This window comes from Toxotes jaculatrix, chromosome 4 (assembly GCF_017976425.1).
Source record: "Toxotes jaculatrix isolate fToxJac2 chromosome 4, fToxJac2.pri, whole genome shotgun sequence".
In the NCBI taxonomy this organism is placed as follows: Eukaryota; Metazoa; Chordata; class Actinopteri; family Toxotidae; genus Toxotes; species Toxotes jaculatrix.
This window is the reverse complement of record NC_054397.1, coordinates 26,841,560-26,863,097: the sequence shown is the minus strand read 5'-3', so window position 1 is coordinate 26,863,097 and position 21,538 is coordinate 26,841,560. Positions and strand designations below refer to the sequence as shown.

At 43.0% G+C, this 21,538-nt stretch overlaps 3 protein-coding genes and 1 non-coding gene across 7 annotated transcripts in view; 1 reads left to right on the top strand and 3 right to left on the bottom strand.

Moving 5' to 3' along the window:
• Positions 1-1,959: 1,959 nt before the first annotated feature.
• LOC121180926 lies at positions 1,960-9,493 on the bottom strand. 3 transcript variants are annotated; one of them, XM_041036623.1, is made up of 8 exons: positions 9,309-9,493; positions 7,780-8,058; positions 6,666-6,938; positions 6,431-6,505; positions 3,924-4,486; positions 3,684-3,827; positions 3,154-3,409; positions 1,960-2,895 (listed from the first exon to the last, which is right to left on the bottom strand). In XM_041036623.1, exons 1-8 carry the CDS (start codon positions 9,343-9,345, stop codon positions 2,813-2,815), a joined length of 1,710 nt encoding a protein of 569 aa, XP_040892557.1. In that variant the 5' UTR covers positions 9,346-9,493; the 3' UTR covers positions 1,960-2,812. The 3 variants fall into 3 exon arrangements, with proteins under 3 accessions (XP_040892557.1, XP_040892556.1, XP_040892558.1); XM_041036622.1 differs by having other exon boundaries at positions 6,431-6,553; positions 9,309-9,491; XM_041036624.1 differs by lacking the exon at positions 3,154-3,409 and having other exon boundaries at positions 6,431-6,553; positions 9,309-9,488.
• Positions 9,494-13,006: 3,513 nt separating this feature from the next.
• Positions 13,007-14,479, top strand: LOC121180927 (E3 ubiquitin-protein ligase TRIM21-like). Its single transcript, XM_041036625.1, has one exon. The coding sequence runs from the start codon at positions 13,007-13,009 to the stop codon at positions 14,360-14,362; it is 1,356 nt and encodes a 451-aa protein (XP_040892559.1). The 3' UTR covers positions 14,363-14,479.
• A 2,836-nt stretch (positions 14,480-17,315) lies between these two features.
• The window catches only part of LOC121180925 (E3 ubiquitin-protein ligase DTX4-like), a 26,625-nt gene continuing 22,402 nt past the window's right edge, over positions 17,316-21,538 (bottom strand). For both annotated transcript variants that reach the window (XM_041036621.1, XM_041036619.1), the window contains exons 5-12: positions 19,866-19,927; positions 19,586-19,747; positions 19,400-19,461; positions 19,150-19,316; positions 18,903-19,056; positions 18,718-18,807; positions 18,535-18,633; positions 17,316-18,412 (exon numbers count right to left, since the gene is read on the bottom strand). In XM_041036621.1, the coding sequence (XP_040892555.1) occupies positions 18,281-18,412; positions 18,535-18,633; positions 18,718-18,807; positions 18,903-19,056; positions 19,150-19,316; positions 19,400-19,461; positions 19,586-19,747; positions 19,866-19,927 (928 nt within the window). In that variant the 3' untranslated portion in view covers positions 17,316-18,280. The remainder of the gene's footprint in view (positions 18,413-18,534; positions 18,634-18,717; positions 18,808-18,902; positions 19,057-19,149; positions 19,317-19,399; positions 19,462-19,585; positions 19,748-19,865; positions 19,928-21,538) is intronic.
• trnay-gua lies at positions 20,908-20,994 on the bottom strand. The gene is given in 2 exon segments: positions 20,908-20,943; positions 20,958-20,994. It is a non-coding gene; the product is annotated as a tRNA-Tyr (tRNA).

Here is a 21,538-nt window from a genome sequence, read left to right as displayed (position 1 = left end):
TCTCCCCGTGTGCTCCTTCCATCTCCTGATTACCCTTCCTCCCGTAATGTGTTTCACCTGTGTGTGATTGTCTTCCCTCCCCCTGATGTATTTAGTCCCCGTCCTCCCTGCACTCGTCGCCAGATTGTCTTGTGTGTTTTTGCCAAGCTTTCCAGCGCTCCCTATCGTTTCGAGTATGACCCCTGCCTGGACTATTGGTTTTCGAGTTAGCCTTCTCCCTGTGGTACTTCTGCTTTCTTGGACTGTCTTACCGTGTAACGAACTTGGACTGATTAAACCGTTTTCTGATTCCCTATACTCTGACTCTGCGCCAGTGTCCTCCTCACTACTTCCACGTTCCCGACAATGTTGGGAAAATACAGTTTACCTTGTTGGGGTATAGCTAAGTAAGCATAGCTAATAACAGTATTGCTTAGGAACAGGATCATCATTATCATAAAACATTACCTAAGGTGTATGCATGTGAGCAACCACCAACCTCTGTTTTCACTTACCCCTATTTCAGTATAATGAACCTCTGTGTTCTCTGAACCTGTGAAGATACAAAGTTAAACATCAAAACTAATGAATGAAGCCAAAAGGCAAAAACCGTTAAATCAGGGAAAGGATGTATCTACGGAATGATGGTGAAAGCTGTTGATATGAGACATTACACACTCAAAACACAGTTTGCTGATCTGACCCCCAGGGGGAAACTGTTCTGCAATCTAGTAGCCTTGAACTCTGGGTGGGGTACAACCAAGAACCTTTGTTCTGGTGAGCTGAGAGGCCTCGTTCACCACAGATAAGTGTAGAAACTTAAACGGCTCCTTGAGCAATAATTAAGTGCATTCCAACTGTCTAGACATGAGGAGACAAAGCAATGACTGATTTGTTTGAGCTGTAAAAATGGGAAAGTTCAACTGAGAATCAAAATGACATGGTCATGTAATGTCAGTAATGTCAGTCCACCTCTTTGGTCCAGGCTGAAACACTCTCAGGGAATAGTTGATTAGGAACACATACTGATGCTGGGTAGGTCTGTAAGCATCCTCAGTTCTGCATGGGATTGATTGTCTGCTCCATGTTGCCATGACTGCATCACATCATTTCTGCAGATTTGACTGGGGAGGCTACTGTTCCTACTCTGAACATACATGTAATCAGTCATTTGATCACTTCAAAGTTACTCCTACACTTTGCTGTAGGTAAGAGGAAGTCACTGGATGAGTGTGTTACTCCAGAGTTGACACTTCGTAACTTCTGAATTGAATTTAGAAAAATACAGTCTTGTAAAACAAAGAAGTCCAGAAGTCAGAGGTTATCCAGTAAAAAAATACGGAAAACAAAAGTATGGTGATTGTCTGAGAAAATAAAATTATCATTTGGCAACAGCTTGGTGTTTTCGATGTGCAGCTTTGAATGTGAAAAACCCCAGAGGAAGCCAACGCCTTCAATGGTGTTGTTAACCCAGTGAGGTCATGTGCAAACAAATTAATCTCTTAGCTCCATTTACATTGGTAATGAAGTGATCCAGCCTTGGGGCTGAATACAGAGGCTTTTATAGAGAGTATCAGTTTTTTGCTGTTTGATGTTCTCACAATGTGACCAACCAGAACAAGGAACACTCTAAAAATATCACTGCTATTTATGGGGACAGTAAACCCTTCAAAGTGGGTCACTGCTATCAGAGATGAGAGATGCAGTATGTATATTACAGCATGATTAAGTGTAATTAGCTGAACATAATAAACTGCAATCGATCCATAATGTTTGAATGCATCTATGTCTATAAGGTCCAGGGTATACAGAGCAATCCTTAAGTTAAATTTCATACCTTTTTTACTACCTTCGGATTTTCTTTTAAAACCATCACGACACTGAGTTGCAAGTGTTAATCAGCGTCCTTATTAACGTTGACACAGATTGTGACATATATAACACTATACACAACAGAATAGATTTAGAGACTCACTGATCTTGACTTCATATTGTACAAATTTATTTCACTTTGTGAATAAAAATAAAACAAACTACATAAAATGTGCAATGAAGAGTACAGTTCCATGAGGCAGGCATTCACTGCACGAACTGCTGACGCATTACAAGCTGGCATCTGCTATATGAACTCTTGCTGATATCACTTCACAAACTGGCATCCACTACATGAACTGGTGGACTGCTATTACTTGATTTTAACATAAGCCTGTGCTATAGCCCTAATATGAACTCATGAGCAAAAGAATCTTATGGACAGTGTCTTAATTGCATGGCCTTTTCTTCAATAGTTTTCTCCATTTTAACCAGTTCCTCTTTTTTCTCTTTGTATCTCCTTCTGAGTGTATTGGATTTAGTGATAAGCTGGGCCATTTTTGACCCAGCCTTCCCCTCTGCCTCCTCGGCCAACTTGTTGGCATCATTTTCAAGGATGGCACAGACATCCTCCAGGACTCTGCATTGCTGTCTGAGCTCCTCTAGTTCTTCCTCTGCGGCCTTCCTCTTCACTGTCTGAGCAGCACTCTCCCTCTTTTTGCGTCAAGGTATTCAAGGTATAGCCTTTACTGGGACCTTGCTGAGGCCACAGAGGCCAGCAGGTCCTTGGTTAAAGGCACCTTGAGGACACCACCACAGCTACTGACACTGTCACATATTAACCTCAGTGCCTCCAAGGATTCACCTAGAAGATTACATGTTTCCACCTCCTTGTTTATGGAGAAGCCTCTCTCCACGGTGGCTTGTCCATGCGACAGCAGTAAAAGGCTCTGGCAGAACTTCAATAGGTCAGGGTAGGATGTGCTAAGCGCTGAGTGTAGAAACACATCCACGCGCTGCTTCACAGGCTGCCATGTCCCAAGAAGCGTTCATCTCTGCCCTCAAGAGAAAGCAATGACGTGAACTGCTGAATGATCACATCACCTAAAACATTGACACAGAAATTAAGGTAATTAATAGGTCATTTAAATTCAGTAGTCACTCATTTGTTATATTGTCTACATAGAGCTAAGAATGTGTAAGACTTTTTCAGAACTTATTAATTTGATAAAGCATTGACACTTCCTCACTGTTAAGAGGAGAATGCAGAAAACTATCTTGCTAATGAGAATTCTCACACACAACTTTAATCAATCTGAATAACCTATGCACTTTGACTGTCCCTGTACAATATTTTCTTACCAGCTGGGATGCCACCTGCCAGCTGCTTGCCCTGGAGGAATGTTTGCACTATGCTCTTCATCTGTCTGATGCACCATTCAGGATCTCTGTGCATCTTTGTAGGATCCAAACATGCAATCTGCCTGACCACTGGGAATTTCAGGGGGCTTTTCTCCTGTAGCTTCATAACCACCTTAACCAGGCCCTGCAAACATTTTCGCCTGAAGGTGAGCACAGAAAGCTCACCAACCTTGCATCCTGGGTTGCTCTGAAGTTCCTAACAAATGAGGAACATTAATGAATGCTCACTGCAAATGCTTTGGAAAATAATCTGTTTTACTTTTTTATCCTTATTCCTTATTATTATTTTCTTCTTCTTCTTCTTCTTCTTATTATTATTAGTAGTAGTAGTAGTAGCAGCCTAACCATTGTAGCAGTAGTAGTACTACTAAATGACAAAAGTTAATTTTACAACATGCATCCTGGTTCATTGTGCAGGGAACCCAAAACACGTCCATCTCTGAAAAAAAAAAATAGTATATCAAAATTACCTTGATGGCAGATTCAGCACCCAGGCCTATGTCTACACTCTTAGGGGAGACCAAGTTTTTTTCATCTGTTAGTTCTGTTTTGATCAGCTGCAGGGGTGTGAGGTCCTGGAGGAGCTCTCGCTGAACAAACCGCCTCAGTAAACTCTTAAAATGGCAAAACAAGCAGTTAGTAATCAAGCTATTTACATACAGATTCATCAAATGCAATCAATTCTATAGAATATTTGCAGTGATCATTACCATCTGCAGCTCAGTCAAATCTTTGACCAAGAAGGGCAACACTGGCTCATCGGTTTGGAATTTCGTCAAGAAGGGGTTGAAAGTCCTTGCAATTGCCAGAAAGAACTGGAGCTTTGCAATAATGAAAGGATCCTTTTGTGCTGCTACTATGGTGTCATATGAGGCTGTGCAGGGGACTTGGACCCTCTTTTTCTCTGCAGCATCCACATACGTCTTAATCACTGGCCAAACTTCAACTGCTCTCTCTGCTACAGGAATGTTTTCGACCCATCTATGGCCACAAAATGGTAAGGGAAAGCAGGAGGACCCTGTCAGGCTTGTGAAGTCTTCTCTCTTGGCAGGAACATTATGAAAGAGGAAGTGCATGGCTCGCAGAAGTTTTTCCAACTGCCACACAGTAAAGCCTGCCTTTAAAGCATTGTGGAGGGTGTGAAGTCCACAGCTTCCAACAGTGACAACCTGAGCAGCTCTTTCTGGAGAAGATCCACCAATTTGAAATTCACACTGGGGCCATCCATGCCAAGTGATAGTAGTTCCCTCATATTCAGTTGTGTAACACATTCCTGTGAATCAACACAGGAGAAAGTCTGTTAAAAATAATCATTCAGATACAGTAAAATAGATCTCAAAATTCACAAAGCTTGGCACTTGGGGCTAAGGAGAAGCATTACTGCATACACATTTGATTTCAAGTATTAGCTGGTATTTTAACAATGAAATTATTTTGTGGTGTTTTTTCCAACAGCAAAACTTGAGCCAAATATTACATGTCTATAACTGTGACAGGTTATTGAACTTAACAAAATACTAAAAACATGTTTTTTTTCTTGTACCTTGCAGCCATACCCCACAGGTTAATAAATGCAGGTAGGCCTACAGCTTTCATTCAAGTAACTGCAGACATTTGGCCAATTTAATCCTTTTGTGTAGCTAACCATAAATTTGCCAACATTGCCCTATAATACCTAAAATCTTTGTGAATAAATAACTCTTCACATAAGTGGCCACAGGACGGCGTCTAAGTAGGCCTATATAGCAAAAACATGAATATTAACTTACCTTGATGTAATGCAACAAATCATCGGCCCTTCCATGTCCCAAGAACTGAGATCCAAAGTATCTGGATTGGACACAGCCATCCTTCCAGTATCGAACATGGATGTCAAGCTGTTTTTTCTTTGATGCCTGATTGAGGCTTTCATCAAACATCAACACGAATGGCCCAGCCTTGTTGATGCCATCAATAAGTCGTTTTTTGAAGAACGATGCTAATCCAAATCTAATAATGTACCCGGTTTTGTCTTTACCACACGTGAATGACTTTGCGATGTCAGAGTCGGGAAACATTTCTTTAAAAAGCTCCGCAATTCCTTCGTTGGAGTTCAATGAGTGGAAACCCTACACTTCCTTCACTCTTGATGAGTGGCTACAACATCACCAATCCTAAACTATCTAATATCACAATCCGACAAACCTTTATTAAAAAGTTGTACCCATTTTCATCAAACAGAATATCAATTTTGCAATTCTTCTGCAAGAAAGAAGTTCAAAGTCTGAGATCCAAATTCTTCAAGTTTCCCATTGCACCAAAAGCGAAGGAAGTTCACTTTAAAATTCTTAATGGAGTATATCCCTCTTCTGAGTTTTTAAGAATTCGCTTTAATTTAGACCACAACAACTGCTGCTTTTGTGATGAGGATATAGAATCAACTGAACATTTATTTTATAATTGTAAATTTTCTAATGCCTTCTGGGAAGATTTGTATGATTGGTTGTTCCCTAAACTACCCTGTTTCCCTACTCTAAAAAAAGAAAATATTTTATATGGTATATCTGTAAAAGAACCGTCCCATGATCTAGCTATTAATGTCATTAAAATTGAAAATGAAACTGTATGGATTAGTAGAGGAACTCAACCTTAATGAAAGCCCTTAGCACCACCCCCCCTCCTTTTCTTTTTAGTTTGTTTCTTTTTCTACAGATGCTCTTTCAAAGCTTGTCTGTTATCTTGTAATGTTGTGCAATGTTCCTTGCCAATATGTTTGTACAATTGATATTAAATAAAGTTACTAAAAAAAAAAAAAAAAAAAAGTTCAATGAGTGGTTTAACTGCAGTGTTTAGACACCACAGAGCCTCCGCGCGCAGTGTTGGTGTAGCGCCCATAGTCACCCGCGGGTCAGACGTAGTTGCTGGAGCCGTAACGTTGGCTTGTCCCGTGGCTGTAGTTTGCGGTGGTGGTGGTGCAGCAGCACAGAAACCTATAATACCTCTAAACCACATTTAACACATTTAATGGCCTTAAATTTGGTAATTTTGATTTATCACCTTTTAATACTTTTTAAAACCCCGTGGACACCCTTAGGTCTCGATTTTAATAAAGGATTTACACTAGAAAAGTTCAGAGAGAAATATTTTAAAAATCTTTAGACAAATATATATGTTTAATGGGGCTCAATGTCTAATCAATCAGTGAGATTACAAAACAACAGAAAAAAGAAATACTTGCCTTGTGCTTGTGTGGTTCTCCTCTTGTTTTCATGTGTCTGAAGACACTTCCTCTTGATGATGCAGGCAATAAAAAGTATAATAATCAGAACAGACAGGATGGGGACTACAATTCTGATTATATCTGTCAAAACAAACAAAATAAACAAATAAATAAATGAACGAGTGAATCACGAATTAATCACAACAACCTTTAAAATATTATTTTAGAAACAATCTGCCAGAATTAGTCTTACAGTGTCTTTGGGGTTTGCTCAGTTCAGGGCAGAGCGTCTCGTCAACTGCACGAGTCTTGTTTTCAGCAGGGTTGGCTGCGACACATCGATACGAGGAGCTGAAATCCTTGTTCACAGTGAGAAGCAGAGAGAGAGCAGAGCTGATCTGATTCAGCGTCTCCTCATCTTTGTGCCACGACAGAGTCGTGTCTTCAGCGTTGTCCACAGAGCACTGCAGGGTGCAGCTCTCAGCGCTCACACTCAGTGAGACCACCGCAGGTGTGGGAACAGTCCCTGGGAGATTCAAAATGTATAGATGGGAAATTAGAGATTCTGAAGTCTCATTAAGTAAAACTGATGGTTCTACTTTCATTCCACTTTCTCTTTCTCATTCAGGCTTCGCCCTCTTATTGGAAGTGGGTGAGTTTCAAATGAACAGCTATCTCAAATATCATCAATGTATATTCAGGCACACAAACAACAACGATGCACCGTAACAGCCGTTAAAACAGCCACAACCCCCCCACACAAAACAGGAAATGCTCTTTAAAACTACACTGAGAAGCCTTTGCAGGCTGCAAGATAATATGTAAAAAAAAAAAAAAAAAAAAAAACCCATAACAACTGTAATATGAAACCAGCTGGACTTATGATGATCCAAAGTAAATTTTAGGCTTCAGAAACACAGTTTCCTTTAACTAAATAAATAGACCTGGTGCTGGAAGACAGGGACAGAGGGAACAGGAGTGGCAGCAGGCAGCCAAGGAGGAGCCAGGACATGACACAGGCCTGTGTCATGTCCTAAATCCATTTTAAATTCAATTCTATATTACTGATTTTAAAAGATGACCTGGGCAGCATATGGTCATGTTCTTTTAGGAGTGTGACTGAAAATGTGTCCTGGGTCACGCTGAAGGACAGTAGAAGATATTCAACTGATGTCCTCTGTGTAGGCAGAAGTAGGTGTAATTCAGGAGTTCAGCTGTGTCTTTATGTGGTGACCTGACAAAGCTGAAGCAGCAGATGTTGTTAGCTCCACCTGTGACCTCAGCCATCCACAACCCATTAACTCTGCTGCTCAGGCTGCAGCGATGGCAAAATGTTGAATAAAAAAACAACAGAAAAGTTAACTCACCATACACTGTGAGTCTATAAACTGAAGATGTGCTAATGGCATAATCCCCTGAGTCATTCCTCTGTAGTCCAGTGAGAGTAAAGAGTCCAGTGCTTTGGTCCCAGATAAGTCTGTCCTGATAAATGTCCCGTAGTGTGATTTTCTTATTTGTCACTTGAGCGATAACATTTGGTCCAAATAAAATGAATCCATTGTCCCTCACAGCGTGAGGTATAGTGATGTTTCCTCCTTCAGTGGCTGTCAGGATCTTCCTCACTTCTGCAGCAGATGAACTCAGTACTGTAAAATACAGCATGATACAACAGTCAGGCTCAGATGGAGGCTGTTAGCAGAGCAGCAGCTTCAGTCCTCTGTCCAACAGGATGCATTCAAGTTAAAGAGTAAAGAGTAAAAGTCAAGCTGCACTGATTCAAACAGGAGCGTATTATTTCTGTCAGATGACTGAGGAGCCTCTTTGTAATTCTACTGTATGTGAGCAAATCATTTTCCTTGAATCTTTTGATTTGATTGTTGTATCTTTAGGTGTTTGTTGTTTTATTCCCGGTTCATGGCAGCATTTCTGTTCTCTGCTGTGGGACCTTTGGTTTATCCCTTTCAAGAATGAAATGAATGAAAAAACATTGTTTTTGTTATTCATGACTCATTTTATCATTGTTATTAAACTCTTGTTTTATTCTGTACGATCATTGTTGTCAATATGTTTAAGGTCTGTTTAATTGTATATAAGCTCATTTAAATTTAAACCTGAACAACCAGGATTTAAACACACAAAGTACCTGCTCTGTGCAGGTATCCTTGCTGCTGATGGCTAAAGGTGTTTGACTGAAAATAAAAACCCTCACACACTCTTCCAGCAATCTGAATGATAAAACCAGGATTAAAGGACCAGTTTGCTGCTGCGTAGGGCAGATGATCAAAGATGGCCGCTGTAGAATTCAGCAGCCTCATTGTCACGACAGCTCTGGACACACCTGTCTCACATCAAGCTGTGTATTGTAAGCAGATATGTTTTCCCCATAAACAGTTGGAAGGAAAAAAATCTAAATTAACATTAAACATAGTAAAGGTAAATGTCCAACTGAAGCCAGTTTTGACTTATAATGGAGATAATGTCCCTATGCTGTGTTCCCTAGAAGTGCTGCTTCTGATGGTTTTCTTTAAAACTGTTGCACAGACTAAATAACCACAGAGAATTTCCATTTTATGGACAAAGACGCTCCTGTTTGACTTTTTTTTTTTTTTTTTTTTTACTTTTTTTTAAAAATTACTTTCTTATTTAAAGTTTACATAGCGTATATTCTCGACGTTTTGTTAAATCCCATATTACTGGATTTGGTTCTTTAAGACATTCTAGCAGCTGCGCCATATTATAGAAAGAGACAGAGTTATGTGACCGCAGCTGTCTAAAAGAAAACAGCTGAGAAACATTTAAGAGTTGAAGAGAGAATGATCCACATTCAGGACTCTCCCAACAAAACTGTCAGAAACGTGATGCACAAACACAATCAGTTGTGTAGTAAATGACTTACCTGTACAGAAGAAAACCACCATCCGTGCGTCCATCATAGAGCTTGGATGGAAACTGGCATCGTTTTCTTTTCCTCCTTCCTCTGAAAGAAGCCGCCACTGAGTCCGGCAAGAATTAACTTCCACCGCGAAACAGCGTTAGCAACCGAAAACCAAGCGTTGGAAAAAAACTAGTAGTGAAGAAGTAGAGAGAACAGTACAGAACAGACAGAGAGAAACAAAGTCAGGAGGGTGGAGCCTGTTTTTTTTTTTTCTCGTTACAGTAATTTAGTTGAATGGAACAAAGGGAGTAATAACGGATTTTACAGGAAAGAAGAAATAAATCACACTTAAGTATTTGTGTAGGTCACTGAGGGGAACAGTACAACAAAACTGTAATTACAATGATGTTTTGATAATAGGGGAAGGTGAGGTAATGTGAGACATCGGGTAATGTGAGACAGCCCCTGTATCTAGGCAATGGAACACATTTATGGTCATGTGACCATGATGTTTTCAAGCCCCTCCTATTTCCCCCTGGCTATGAAGAACCTCATGGTGATTTGTTAAGCATGCTTTTTTGATAAAAATGTTTTTTGCATGTAAAAGTAAAATTTCTTCCTGTCAACTTATTCAACGATTGTGTCAAAACAAATTGATTCAGGGAGAACAACTTATATCATCCATGTTCATGAACTACCATCATATAAAACTCTGTGATTGATGCTAGTTGAAGGTTAGCCTCATTTCAGAATTTAGGTGGGATTTTCCCATATAACCGAGATATTTTCCCTGATGAAGCGTTTGCACCATCCATGGTGTCAGACCAGCCAAACCCTGAGCCTGCCACTGCAGACGATCCACATGGTTCATCCACTTCAGATGGTCCACACTCTGTAGATGATCCAGATGGTCCACACCGTGCCGATGATCTACCTGCGGGTATCCCACCCGCTGAAGCTACTGTACTCGCTGATGCTAATCCATCTTTTTCATCTCCTACACATGGATGTGCCTCCCCAGCTTACTCCAATGTGCCATATGATTCCAGCCAACCTGGGTATGTGTCTCCTCCTGAAATCTTACCACATCCAAAATGTCCTCCCAGAAAACAAACCAAACGAAAACGCGTGAAGCCATACTGACTGATATTCCAGAGAAGCAGGCAATCGAAAAGGCCCATGAAGAAAGACAAAAGAAACTGGCAGGTAAACGGCAAACTATCAAAGAAAAGGGAAAGCCGAAAAAGAAAGCATCCAAAAAGAAGATCATAGTTAGCAGCTCTGAGGAGAGTGATGCCCCTGTCACACTTGATGATGGTCCTGACAAAGAGAGCTCTGAGGATGAGAGAAGTGATCCAGGAAACACAGATCTATTCGTGGGTGACTTTGTCATAGTAAACTTTGCAACAAAAACCAGGAGCGTCCATTACAAAATAATTGCACAATTTCTCAGAAGAATCCCAGGAAACACAAAAGAGTGGGAAAGACCCACATTTGCTATCAAGGAAAATTATGTGTCACATGTTCCTATAAAGGATGTGATGAAGAAGCTGCCCCAACCTAAAAGGCGTGGAGGAACCACACGGAGAGAGCAACTCCTTAGCTTTCCCTGTAACCTTTATGGCTGGAATATAGGGTAAGCTTAGAAGGGTGTGGATATGACAGGAGCCTGATGTTCTAATCCAGGTGGGACTTGTCATGTGTTCTGAGTCCAAGGCTGTTCTAGCTGGCTCTTAGGGGTCCTGTGTTCTGACCACCAGACTGAGTAATAGCTGGCTCTGGATCTTTGGATAGTGATGCATGTTAGTGTCTCTTGCACTCTCATGGCCTGATAAGACTAAATACTGGAAAAAATACTTGTTGCATTGAGGTTTGTACCTGTTGAAGACAGAGCAGGAAAAACACTCCTACATCCTGGCATTAAAGGGGAGAGAAGGGGAGCTCATAAAGACAACGTTTAGAGCTACTATAGCTCCACCTGCTGCTGGAGAACATGAAATACAACAATATTCATCCAGAGAGGCTGCTAAGTTTGGTTGTAACAGTTAAAAGGTGACAATGGTTGGAATCTGATTATGAGACAATGGCCCCTGGACATAGATAAGTAAAGCCCCCCCCACTCTCCTATAAAGGACCCCCAGAGTGAGAGAGACACAAACCACTGTTGTGCCAAATGTAGTTACATACTACTACCCCAGCTACACATGGGGTAGTTTTGCCTGTCTTTGTAGTATTTTAACTGAGCCCTCTAACTGCCCTCCCCCGAAAGATTACACTGGCCTCCTGGAAAACTTCTGTTGCTGATGAACTCTGAAAGACTCTGAATGGACCTGAAGAAGCTTGCTGTCTTAGTGACATGACATCTTCAAACAAATCTGTTATAGCCAGGACTCAGCAACAGATGAATGGATAAAAATCCCTTTGTAGGAACAGGACAGGCAGAGGCAGAACTGCAGGTGTTTCCTGGGAGACAGGTTGGAGCTGCTGGCATTGTGTTCCTGAGACGGTGGAGCATGGCAGGGATCCTGCAGATGGCCAGAGAAGCCAGAGAGGTACAGAACATGGTGAGTCAGGAGGAAAGGCACAGACATACCTGCAGCACAGGTGAGGCTTCCAAATGGAAGGAAAGGCAAGAGCAACACAGAACAGTTTAAACTACAAGGTAAGTCAGCCAAACACTACTGTACTACAGAGAGAGGTCAGATGAAGTGGCAAAGAGTGGAGGGAGGAGCTGGTCTTTAAAAGGTGGGGTGATGATGTAATTGTGATCAGGTGTGTAGGTGGAATGAAACACACACACACACCTACACACTTACACACCTACACACCTACACACCTACACACCTACACACCTACACACACACAGACACACAGACACACAGACACACACACACACACACACACACACACACACACACACACACAAAGTGAATAAGTGCATTCCCAAAATGTAGAAGTATTTTTTTAAAGTTTGTTTAGGTTTAAGCTGAGGTCAGAGGAACATCACTCAGGGTTAAGACAAACCAGCACTGACTGTCAGTAGTGGACAGAAGTCTCCTGGGTTGTGACTTGATCTCCTCTGTGAACTTTGAGCCCAATGAGAATATCTTATGAAATGGTAAAAGCATGTTGTTTGGGACATTTGTTGAAATGACTGACTCTGCCAACACACCAGCGTACTGTAACTGTGACCTGCTAATGCTGAAACAAATCAAACTACTGATAGTCAACAACATGAGAGTTCTGGGGCAGTGAGCTGGACTCTGGACTGATAGGAGGATTGTTAAAGGAAGGCTGTAGAAAGGCCTGAAACAGCAGCTCAGTGACAGAGGTGCAGTGAGGAGTGGATGAGCACAGGAGAAACGGGAGTCGCTTTGTCTCTAACTGTGACGAACCTGCAGCAGTGGAGTTTCACTGTTTCTCTGGAAGGAAAGATTCAGCTGAGCTCATCAGAACTTTCTCAGCGGTGCAGCAGAGACGCTGTGGAACACTGGTGAGTACAGCTGATAAAACTGAGTGTTTTAACTCGCCAACGTTAACACAAAACTTCAGTTTGCCTCAGACAGGAAGTTCCTCTCTTCATTTCATAGCACACCCTGTCAAACTGAGCTTATCCACTCATCTCATAAATGACTTCTTTGATTGAGTTTTAAGCAAATAAGGAACAGTTGCGTAACAGCGATTACGCTTTTTCACACTTTTGTTCTCAGTGTGTCGACATGGCCGCCGCCAGCTGTCTGCTGACTGAAGATCAGCTTATGTGCTCCATCTGTCTGGATGTGTTCACGGATCCAGTCACCACACCGTGTGGACACAACTTCTGCAAAAACTGTCTCACGCAGCACTGGAATACTGACCGACTATGTCAGTGTCCCATCTGTAAGAAGACTTTCTACTCAAAACCTGAGCTGCAGGTCAACACTCTAATCTCTGACATGGCTCATGAGTTCAGACAGAAAGCCAGAGACAACGCTGGCCCAGAGAAGCAAGCTGCCAAACCGGGAGGGCCTCCCTGTGACTCCTGCTCTGGAACCAAAAAGAAAGCCCTGGTGTTCTGCCTGGTGTGGATGTATGTCTATGCACATTTAGTGCACAAGCAGCACGGCGCTCCTCTGAACGGAGGAAAGATGGCCAAGCTGGTGATGACAGAGGATAAAATTCAGCAGATGATCCAGAAGATTCAACTGAAGATTGAGCAGATCAGACACTCGGTGAAGCTCAGTGAGAAGGATGCAGGCAGAGAAATAGAAGATGGTGTCCAGGTCTTCACTGCTCTGAAGGAGTCTGTTGAGACAGTCCAGGACAAGCTCATCAAAACCATCACAGAGAAGCAGAGAGCATCAAAGGAGCAGGCTGAAGGCTTCATCAAAGAGCTGGAGCAGGAAGTCTCTGAGCTGAGGAAGAGGAGGACGGAGATGGAGCTGCTCTCTGCGACTAAGCTGGAGGAGACGCTCACCGCAGAGATGAAGAGGGAGATGTCCAAGCTGCTCGCCAAGGCCGAGCTGAAGAGGGTCCAGCGTTACGCAGTGGACGTGACGCTCGATCCTGACACAGCCCACCCCTCGCTCGTCATGTCCGGCGATTTAAAACAAGTGAGTCATGGTAATGTAAGGAAACAAGTCGCAGACAACCCAGGGAGATTTGACTATTGTGTTATCAGCTTAGGAAAGCAGGGGTTCTCCTCAGGAAGGTTCTACTTTGAGGTTCAGGTGAAAGGGAAGACTGAGTGGGATTTAGGGGTGGCCAGAGAGTCTATCACCAGGAAGGGAGATGTCATTCTGCAGCCTCAGAGCGGTTACTGGACGATATGGTTGAGGAAAGAAAATGAGTACAAAGCTCTTACCAACTCAGCGGTCCCTCTCCATCTGAAGACCAAGCCTGAGAAGGTGGGAGTGTTTGTGGATTATGAGGAGGGTCTGGTCTCCTTTTACGACGTTGACACCGCAGCTCTGATGTACTCCTTTACCGGCTGCTCCTTCACTGAGAAACTCTACCCGTACCTCAGTCCCAGTCTTAATCATGATGGTAAAAACTCTGCCCCTCTGATCATCACCCCTGTTAATCACACTGAGTAGAAGAAGACTGAGCAGAGAAACCTCAGTGTTGTGTTTGGTCCTTTTTTTTCCTCTGATGTGTCTCATTGATCTCTGATCAGTGCAGCAGCTGTCTGCAACCGTCCAGAAATAATGTCACAGAGAAGCTTTGGGAAAAGTCAACACATACTGTATATGCACTTTGTATTGTCTGATCATTGTGTGTGTGTTTGTGTGTGTGTGTAATCATTGTGTGTGATTTTGGCACAGTTACCTCAGAGAAACTTATTAAATCTACAGAATGAAAGGTTTCCTGTCTGATTGATTTGATGGTGCCCTCACTGCATCACAGACACGCCTCTACAATGTCAAACGTGGACGTCAGACAATCATCCTGACTGCTGCAGGTCAGAGCGGCAGGGTGGACCTGCAGCAGAGACGTCAGATATATGAGAGAAGGCTGAACACATTCTGACTGTTTTTATACGATGAACCAAACAGGGTGAGTCTGTTAGCTTTAATGCTAAAGTTAAAGAAGATCTTTTACTAGCACAACATAGAATAACAGCAGGTTGTGAATTCATTATTTAACATGGATGAATAACATCTCTGGCCACAACGTAGTTTTTTTTTTTGTTAGAAACTTTATCATTCAGTTTCCAGTGAAAGTTTTACAGATGTAGAAATGTTAGACGTGTATTTGATGCTGTCAGTGTTATTCGTCATCAGTCATTAATCCATATACAGATCATTAGGATGTAAATATCATCCAACAGCTGCAGCCTCATCTAGTGCGACTGAAAATCAGAACAATGCAACAGGGAAGTTTCATTCATTCTTTATTGTTTTTTTTCTTGTATTAATCATTCATACTCCAGCATTTATTTTGCAATATTTACACTTTGCTTTTCTTATCAAAGGTTTTGATGCTTTCTCTCTCCCATACCAGCACCTGTGATCACCTCTTTCCCACCCTCCCCTCGTAGATAAGAAGACAATGTCACAGAAGGCTCCTCTCTCACAGACGTCTGGAGGAGGTCCTGCCTTCCACAGGGATGGGAAACGGCGATGGGAAAGAAATCCACATTTAAAAAACTGAAATGTTGAGTTAGAGGTCATAGCTGTTTGCTACGTTGCTCACATGGCTTCAGACACTGCACACCGTGGATCAACCCACATGATTCTCCTCCACAGACGGAATCTGTCCATCAGGATGAAGGTCAAGCTGGGAGAAAGCAATAAATCTAGTAATGGCATTTAATTCAGTTTCTTGTTTAGAAACAGTTTTTTTTAGCAACACAAGGGAAACTTCAAATCATTAGAAGTGACACAGCGATTATTCAAAATGTGTGTTTCCACAGTCACTGTGCAGTGTTTGGGCCAACAGAGCGAGAAAACGGCTACAACATGAACAAACTGATGCAGCTTTTAGAATAATCCTTTTCATCACGTCACCAGGGTTGGACCAGTGGCAGACCAGCAGAGGGGACTGGTTAGGTGATGACAATATTCTTTATCTCATCAAAGAGCAAGTGTACAAGGGTTTAAAATTCATTACGTTTCACACTCAGATAAGTCTACCATCAAATTCCTTTTCCAAAGAAAAGATGAGTTCAGCTTCAAATCAGCTTCACTTCTGTACACAATGAAAATCAAAACAAAAAAAAAAGACAGTGTATTTAAAAAAAAAAACTGTCTCTGTAAACCAATTGTAACAAAAAGGGTATAATTACTACAACATACATGTACAAAATGAAAAAAAACTATAATAGTGTCAAGATAATGCTAATGGTGTAACTACATTACATATTAAAAAGCAATAAAGACGTTACAGGTACATGGAGTACCGTCATCAATCGTCACCAGAGTTACAGGATGATGTGATTCCCTCAGAGTACCCAGATAATACCCTCAACTGGGAGCACGTCGGCACACACACACACACACACTCTAGTAACAAGGGGTCATTTACAGACCGACCCACAGACTGGGCAGCGTGTTCTCAGTGGGTGGATGTTGTTGTTGTTCTTGTGTGCTCTCCACTTCTCTGCCTCAGGCTCAACATAAGACTCTTGGTGACATTTTGTCCTGAAAATGTTAAAATGGAATAACAATCTAAAAGAATGAAATGTCCTCATGGGACAGACACATAGTGATAAACGTCGACTGGCTGATAACAGCAGCTTATCTGCATACTACAGTACCCATTAGCCTCGGCGGCCACGAGACAGAATTTCAGGCTCCAGTGATTGGATGTTTCTTGCTGAAATGCACCTTGAGAGTCCGTCTCGTTTCTTACTTTTACCAGAGCTTGTACCTTCAGCTGAACCGGGGATTTTCTAACACAGCTCTTAGTATTTTGTACCGATGAGTTTACCAAAGTCCAAGACTGAGTGAAGTAACCCTGTCATGGGAGAAATAAATGGAACCAGGGGCAGCTGAAATCACTCCTCAGACTGAGGAGTAGTAACTAAGAGGAAATTCATTAAATGTCTTTGTTGCATATAAAGAAATAAAGAAATTTTATGTCATAGTTGACAGTATGATGGTAAATGGTAGTCTGCACTGTGCAGACCTCCCTCGTCCTCTCCATCCTCTCCAGCCTTCCAACACTCTGCTCAGTCTGAGGGACTCTTTGTTCATCTGTCGTGGGGTTTTCACACAGACACTGAAGCTCATTCAGCTGGAACTAACCACCGAGGCCTCGAAGCAAAGCCTCAGCTCTTAATTCTGAACGATCCCCGATATGCTCACCTTCATCAGATCTTTCCACTGGTGTCCCACTGCTGATAGGATACAACAGCATCTACATCCAGTGGAACCAGGTGAACCATCATAAGGGACAAAAGTAAAATAATAAAAATCCATGTGTAAATACTGGTACCTGTGTATCTAAGGTTAACTTGTACCACAGTGGCTCAACAGTAACAGGCCCCAATGACGAGGCCTTAGTTTGGTCTTATGTCGTCTCACACACAATCATAAACACATGAACCCATGGATTCAAAAGTAAGAGGTAAAGTATGGAATGGCGTTAAATGAGGATTATAGTAATGATAAAAAGTAACACAGGTGGATAACTCAAAGTAACCGTTGGATTTGTTCCAGTAGCGCAGACGGAGGTGTAGTTCATCACAAAAACCACAAGAGGGAGCAACAGCACTACACTTCCCCCGCACACAGGCAGGTGGTTTGAACAGAACCAGCACACAGTCTGTCTCTGTCTCTCTGTCTCTGTCTGTCCGTCTCTCATCACTCTCGGTTTCCTTGTTTTGTGTTGATAGCTAAAGTACCTGAACTGTACCATACAAGTTAGTTTTACTCTGCTCCTATCCTACGCTACATTCATGCACCATCCTTCTTTCTGCTACATTATTCCTGTCTTCTTCCGTCCAACAACCTCCCCCACTGCTCCGTCTCCTTCTCTTTGTCCTTTCACTCCCAGTTTTTATTGAACTGCTCTAACTTTTTACCATCTTTAAATGTTACTCTTTCTCTCAGTTAAGTAAACTTGTTTTTGTCCTAAATGTTAGTACCGATTCATTCTCACTTCTCCACATTTAGTACGTAGCTGTTTAGTAGCTCGGACCAACCAAGAGTGCCATCACTTCTCCTCCTCCTCCTCCTTTGCACTGCTCTTCCTTTCTGTGGTGCTGCTCCCTCAAACTCCTACATCTGTTGATGTGCTTGCTGTGAAACCTGTGCAGTTTGGACAGACTCACACTGACAGGTGAACCCAGCAGTGACTCCATCTCATCCTGAAAAGTGGTTACCTCTGCAAAACAAACTGAATGTCTTCTATAACCCCACACGTCCCCCTGCACCCCTTCTAAGTGCTGGCAGAGAGAGTCTTTCTGTGGGGTTAGGCCCACTCCTCTTCCTTCCACTCCTCGTTCACTCTTCCACCCTTAACTGCTCTCTCACTGATGTCTCCTCCTTCTCTGCTGGTCGTTTATCCTTTCACTTTTCCACCAGTCCGTCATCCTCTGTGATGCCCTGAGCTCGGAGCTCTTCCAGGACATTGTCGAGGTGTCCAGGGTCGGGGAAGCCGTGGCCCGTCAGGTTGGAGCCAAACTCTGTCTTGTGGTGAACCTTGAAGAGAAGGAGAAAGTTGTCTCTAGTTTCAGTGACAACAAATCTGATGTGTGTGTATCACAAACTACAGCCAGTCGAGCTCATTCTTAAATTACAGTCTACTGTTACGGAGTGTGTACCTCGTTCCAGATGACGGTGTCAGACTCTCCTGTAGTGCTTGAAGTACCAACTGAGAAGATCAACCTGCGGTCCCACGCTACCAGGAGCAGTCTCAGTACCTGGTGACATTTTATTAATACCTGAGTAACACTGACGTACACAGGCTGATAGGTGTCTGTAAGAGGACAGTGGACTGTGTTTACCTTGCGTCCTTTCTCGCTGTCTGGGAGGTAGCAGTGTCGGGGAAAGCCTCTGGCAGTGTAGGGCTTCCCGGGGTTCGGATGCTCTGGTCCCTGGAAGGAGAAGGGGAAGAGGGGGAGGATTAACGTCATGACAACGTAATGAGAATAAAACAAACGCTGCTGTCAGCCCAGTTCTTCCCGAGCACCTGAATGCCTGGTGGTATGTTGTAGATGATGCGTATGGTTTTGCAGTCAGGGTGCCCCGGCAGAGAATGGGGGATGACGTGGTACTCCATCTTCCCTGCTGGTTGGTTTCCTGTCTTTACACCGTAGATGGTTTTACACGTGGGACACTGAAGACTGAGAAGACAGGCAGAAATCCATTGATTATAGAGCTTATTTTCTTAAAACGTGTGAAGGAATGAAGAGGAGCGTCCCATGTCTCCAACCTACCTGCCGTCCTTGTTGCCATTGTTATACATGGCCACCAGACACTGGAAATGGTACTGGTGTCCACACTGTGCCAGTCGCCCAACTGACTCTGCCCTGGATACGGGCCCCACCCCTGGACCTTTGTATCCAGATGGACCCCCCAGTGGCTCCATACAGATGGTACAGTCCTAGGGAAGACAAGAAAAACAAACCATTATATTTTTACCATTATTATGTATCATGTGAGTCATCACATGAACCCATGCCATACCTCCTCTGGTGGACTTTTTACTTTCTGCAGGTACTTCTTCACCACCTCCTCTGGAGTTTTACCTGCAGACACAGAGAGAGGGAACAGAGAGGAACGATGAATGGATGAAATACAAGCCCAGCCTGTTAACATGTGTGTGAGACACCTGCTGGTGGGAATAACGGCAGAAACAGTTTTGATGCTCACCCTTGCGAGCTTGTTTCTTTGTGGTCTTCCTGCAACAGTGGCCGAAGCCTGGCACCGGTTTGATGTCGCTCTTGCTGACAGGTGGAGGATGCAGCACGAGTTTAGGAGGCCTGGTCAGACACACGGGCAGAGCGGCAGCACTCATCAGGATTCCTGTGATCCCTGAAATACAGAAGAAAAAATGGATTTGTTAGAGGAGTGAAACTCCAAATCAAAGTTTCTTCCTCTGTAAAATTCTTTGACCGGTGGTGGTCTTTGGTAAGTGAGTGTATGCTCTTACCCGCCAGTGCAGGGTGAACAGGACTGGATCCATTGAGGTTCTTCACTGGGACAGTGGGCACACTGCAACAGAACACACACACACACACACACTGTTTAGTTCAGTGTGTTTCCAGACTTCCTCACAGGTCTACAATGGCTCTCAGATCAGACATGAGAGGCTGGGAAATCAGGAGACTTCACCTCACAGATACTCACTTTGAAAAACTGATGACTGTCATTGTTACAGGCAGAGGTCACAGTTAACAAAACCAAAAATTCACACAAAGACAAAAAAAGACAACAGGCAAATGATATCGGCTGAAGAAACCAGTATCCTGTCAAATCAGTATTTTAAAGAAACTTCCAAAAGCAGGTTCTCCCTTTGTTTTCTCTCTCTCCTCTTTCTGTTTTGTATCTCTCCTTCCACCCCTCCTTTTCGTCGGTTTGTATCTGCTCGTCTCACGGCGTACTACATTGTCTGCCGGCCGCAGAGCGTATGAATGACTAGGCTGAGCTGCCTGTGTGTGTGTGTGTGTTTATGAGAGCTAATCCATGGAGTTTCCATCTGCTCACGGAGCTCAAAGAGATGGACGTCATACAGCTGCTCGCGGGGGATTACCTGCCTCGTCACAAAGCCCATCATCATCATCATCATCTCTAATTGACAAACACACTTGCATCACACAATCACACAGGCAGATTCAGATCATGGGTATTTCAATCTCACAGAATTATGTAGGATTTTGCAGAATCCAGGGTATGTGATGATAGTGATCTGCATATTTGTTTAGTTCTTTGTTAGACGTAAGCATGTTGTGTAAAGTCTGGATATTCAGAAATACACATTAGTGTAAACACACTGATCAGCCACAGCATTAAGTCCAGTTACTGGTTTTAATGCTGTGTCGGATCAGTCTATGTGCATTCAGAGTTTTTCCTCCTGTGTATCTGAGGACAGCTGATCATTAACTACACGTGCATGTGCCAACACAGACTCTCAGCTCAGTGTCAGGTTAGTCTGAACATTACATTACAGACTGAACAAAAACAAAACAAGCACCTCCTTCGAGCCGGATTTGAACCAGCGACCTAAGGATACCGGCACTCGCCACTACAGTCCTCCGCTCTACCAACTGAGCTATCGAAGGGGGCAGCAAAGCAATGCTTCACACAACTCCCAGTGCAGTCACTGGTATAGACAGGGTTACGGGCTCTACTGAAGGGCAGGGTGCAGCGATGATCTGTTGTCTTCTGTTGTTGGTTTAGCTTTAACAGGCTTTCTGTCAGTGCACTAAGCGGCTTTCACTTAACCTCACTCTGCAACACATGACAACACGCTAGTGGATGACTCACTTGGGTGTGTGTGTGTGTGTGTGTGAGTCTGCGCTAGTGTGGATTACGGAAAGAGTCTGAGGAAATGAGTGTGTGTGTGTGTGTGTGTGTGTGTGTGTGTGTGTGTGTGTGTGTGTGTGTGTGTGTGAAATGAGGTGTTAGTTCACACACTTCAGAGAAAAAGCAAAGTGTGTGTAGAAAAAACAGTAAACAAACAGAATGAGGGGTAAACAACAGAAATTACTGATGACAGACGTCACAAGATGATGCTGGTAATTATCATACTAATCATTTTAGTGCTATCACGCGACAGGGTGAAGACAGATTAATAGGACAAAGGCAAACACTGATGGTTTCCCT

Bases quoted from the DNA above. Each gene is read 5' to 3' on its own strand.
- LOC121180926 (XM_041036622.1), bottom strand. From the start codon at position 9,345: ATGATGGACGCACGGATGGTGGTTTTCTTCTGTACAG. The intron at 6,554-6,665 runs GTAAGACTAATT...TTGTTTTGACAG, and splicing joins GAGCAAACCCCAAAGACACT to ATATAATCAGAATTGTAGTC. The intron at 3,828-3,923 runs GTAATGATCACT...TGCCATTTTAAG, and splicing joins ATTTGACTGAGCTGCAGATG to AGTTTACTGAGGCGGTTTGT.
- LOC121180927 (XM_041036625.1), top strand. From the start codon at position 13,007: ATGGCCGCCGCCAGCTGTCTGCTGACTGAAGATCAGCTTATGTGCTCC.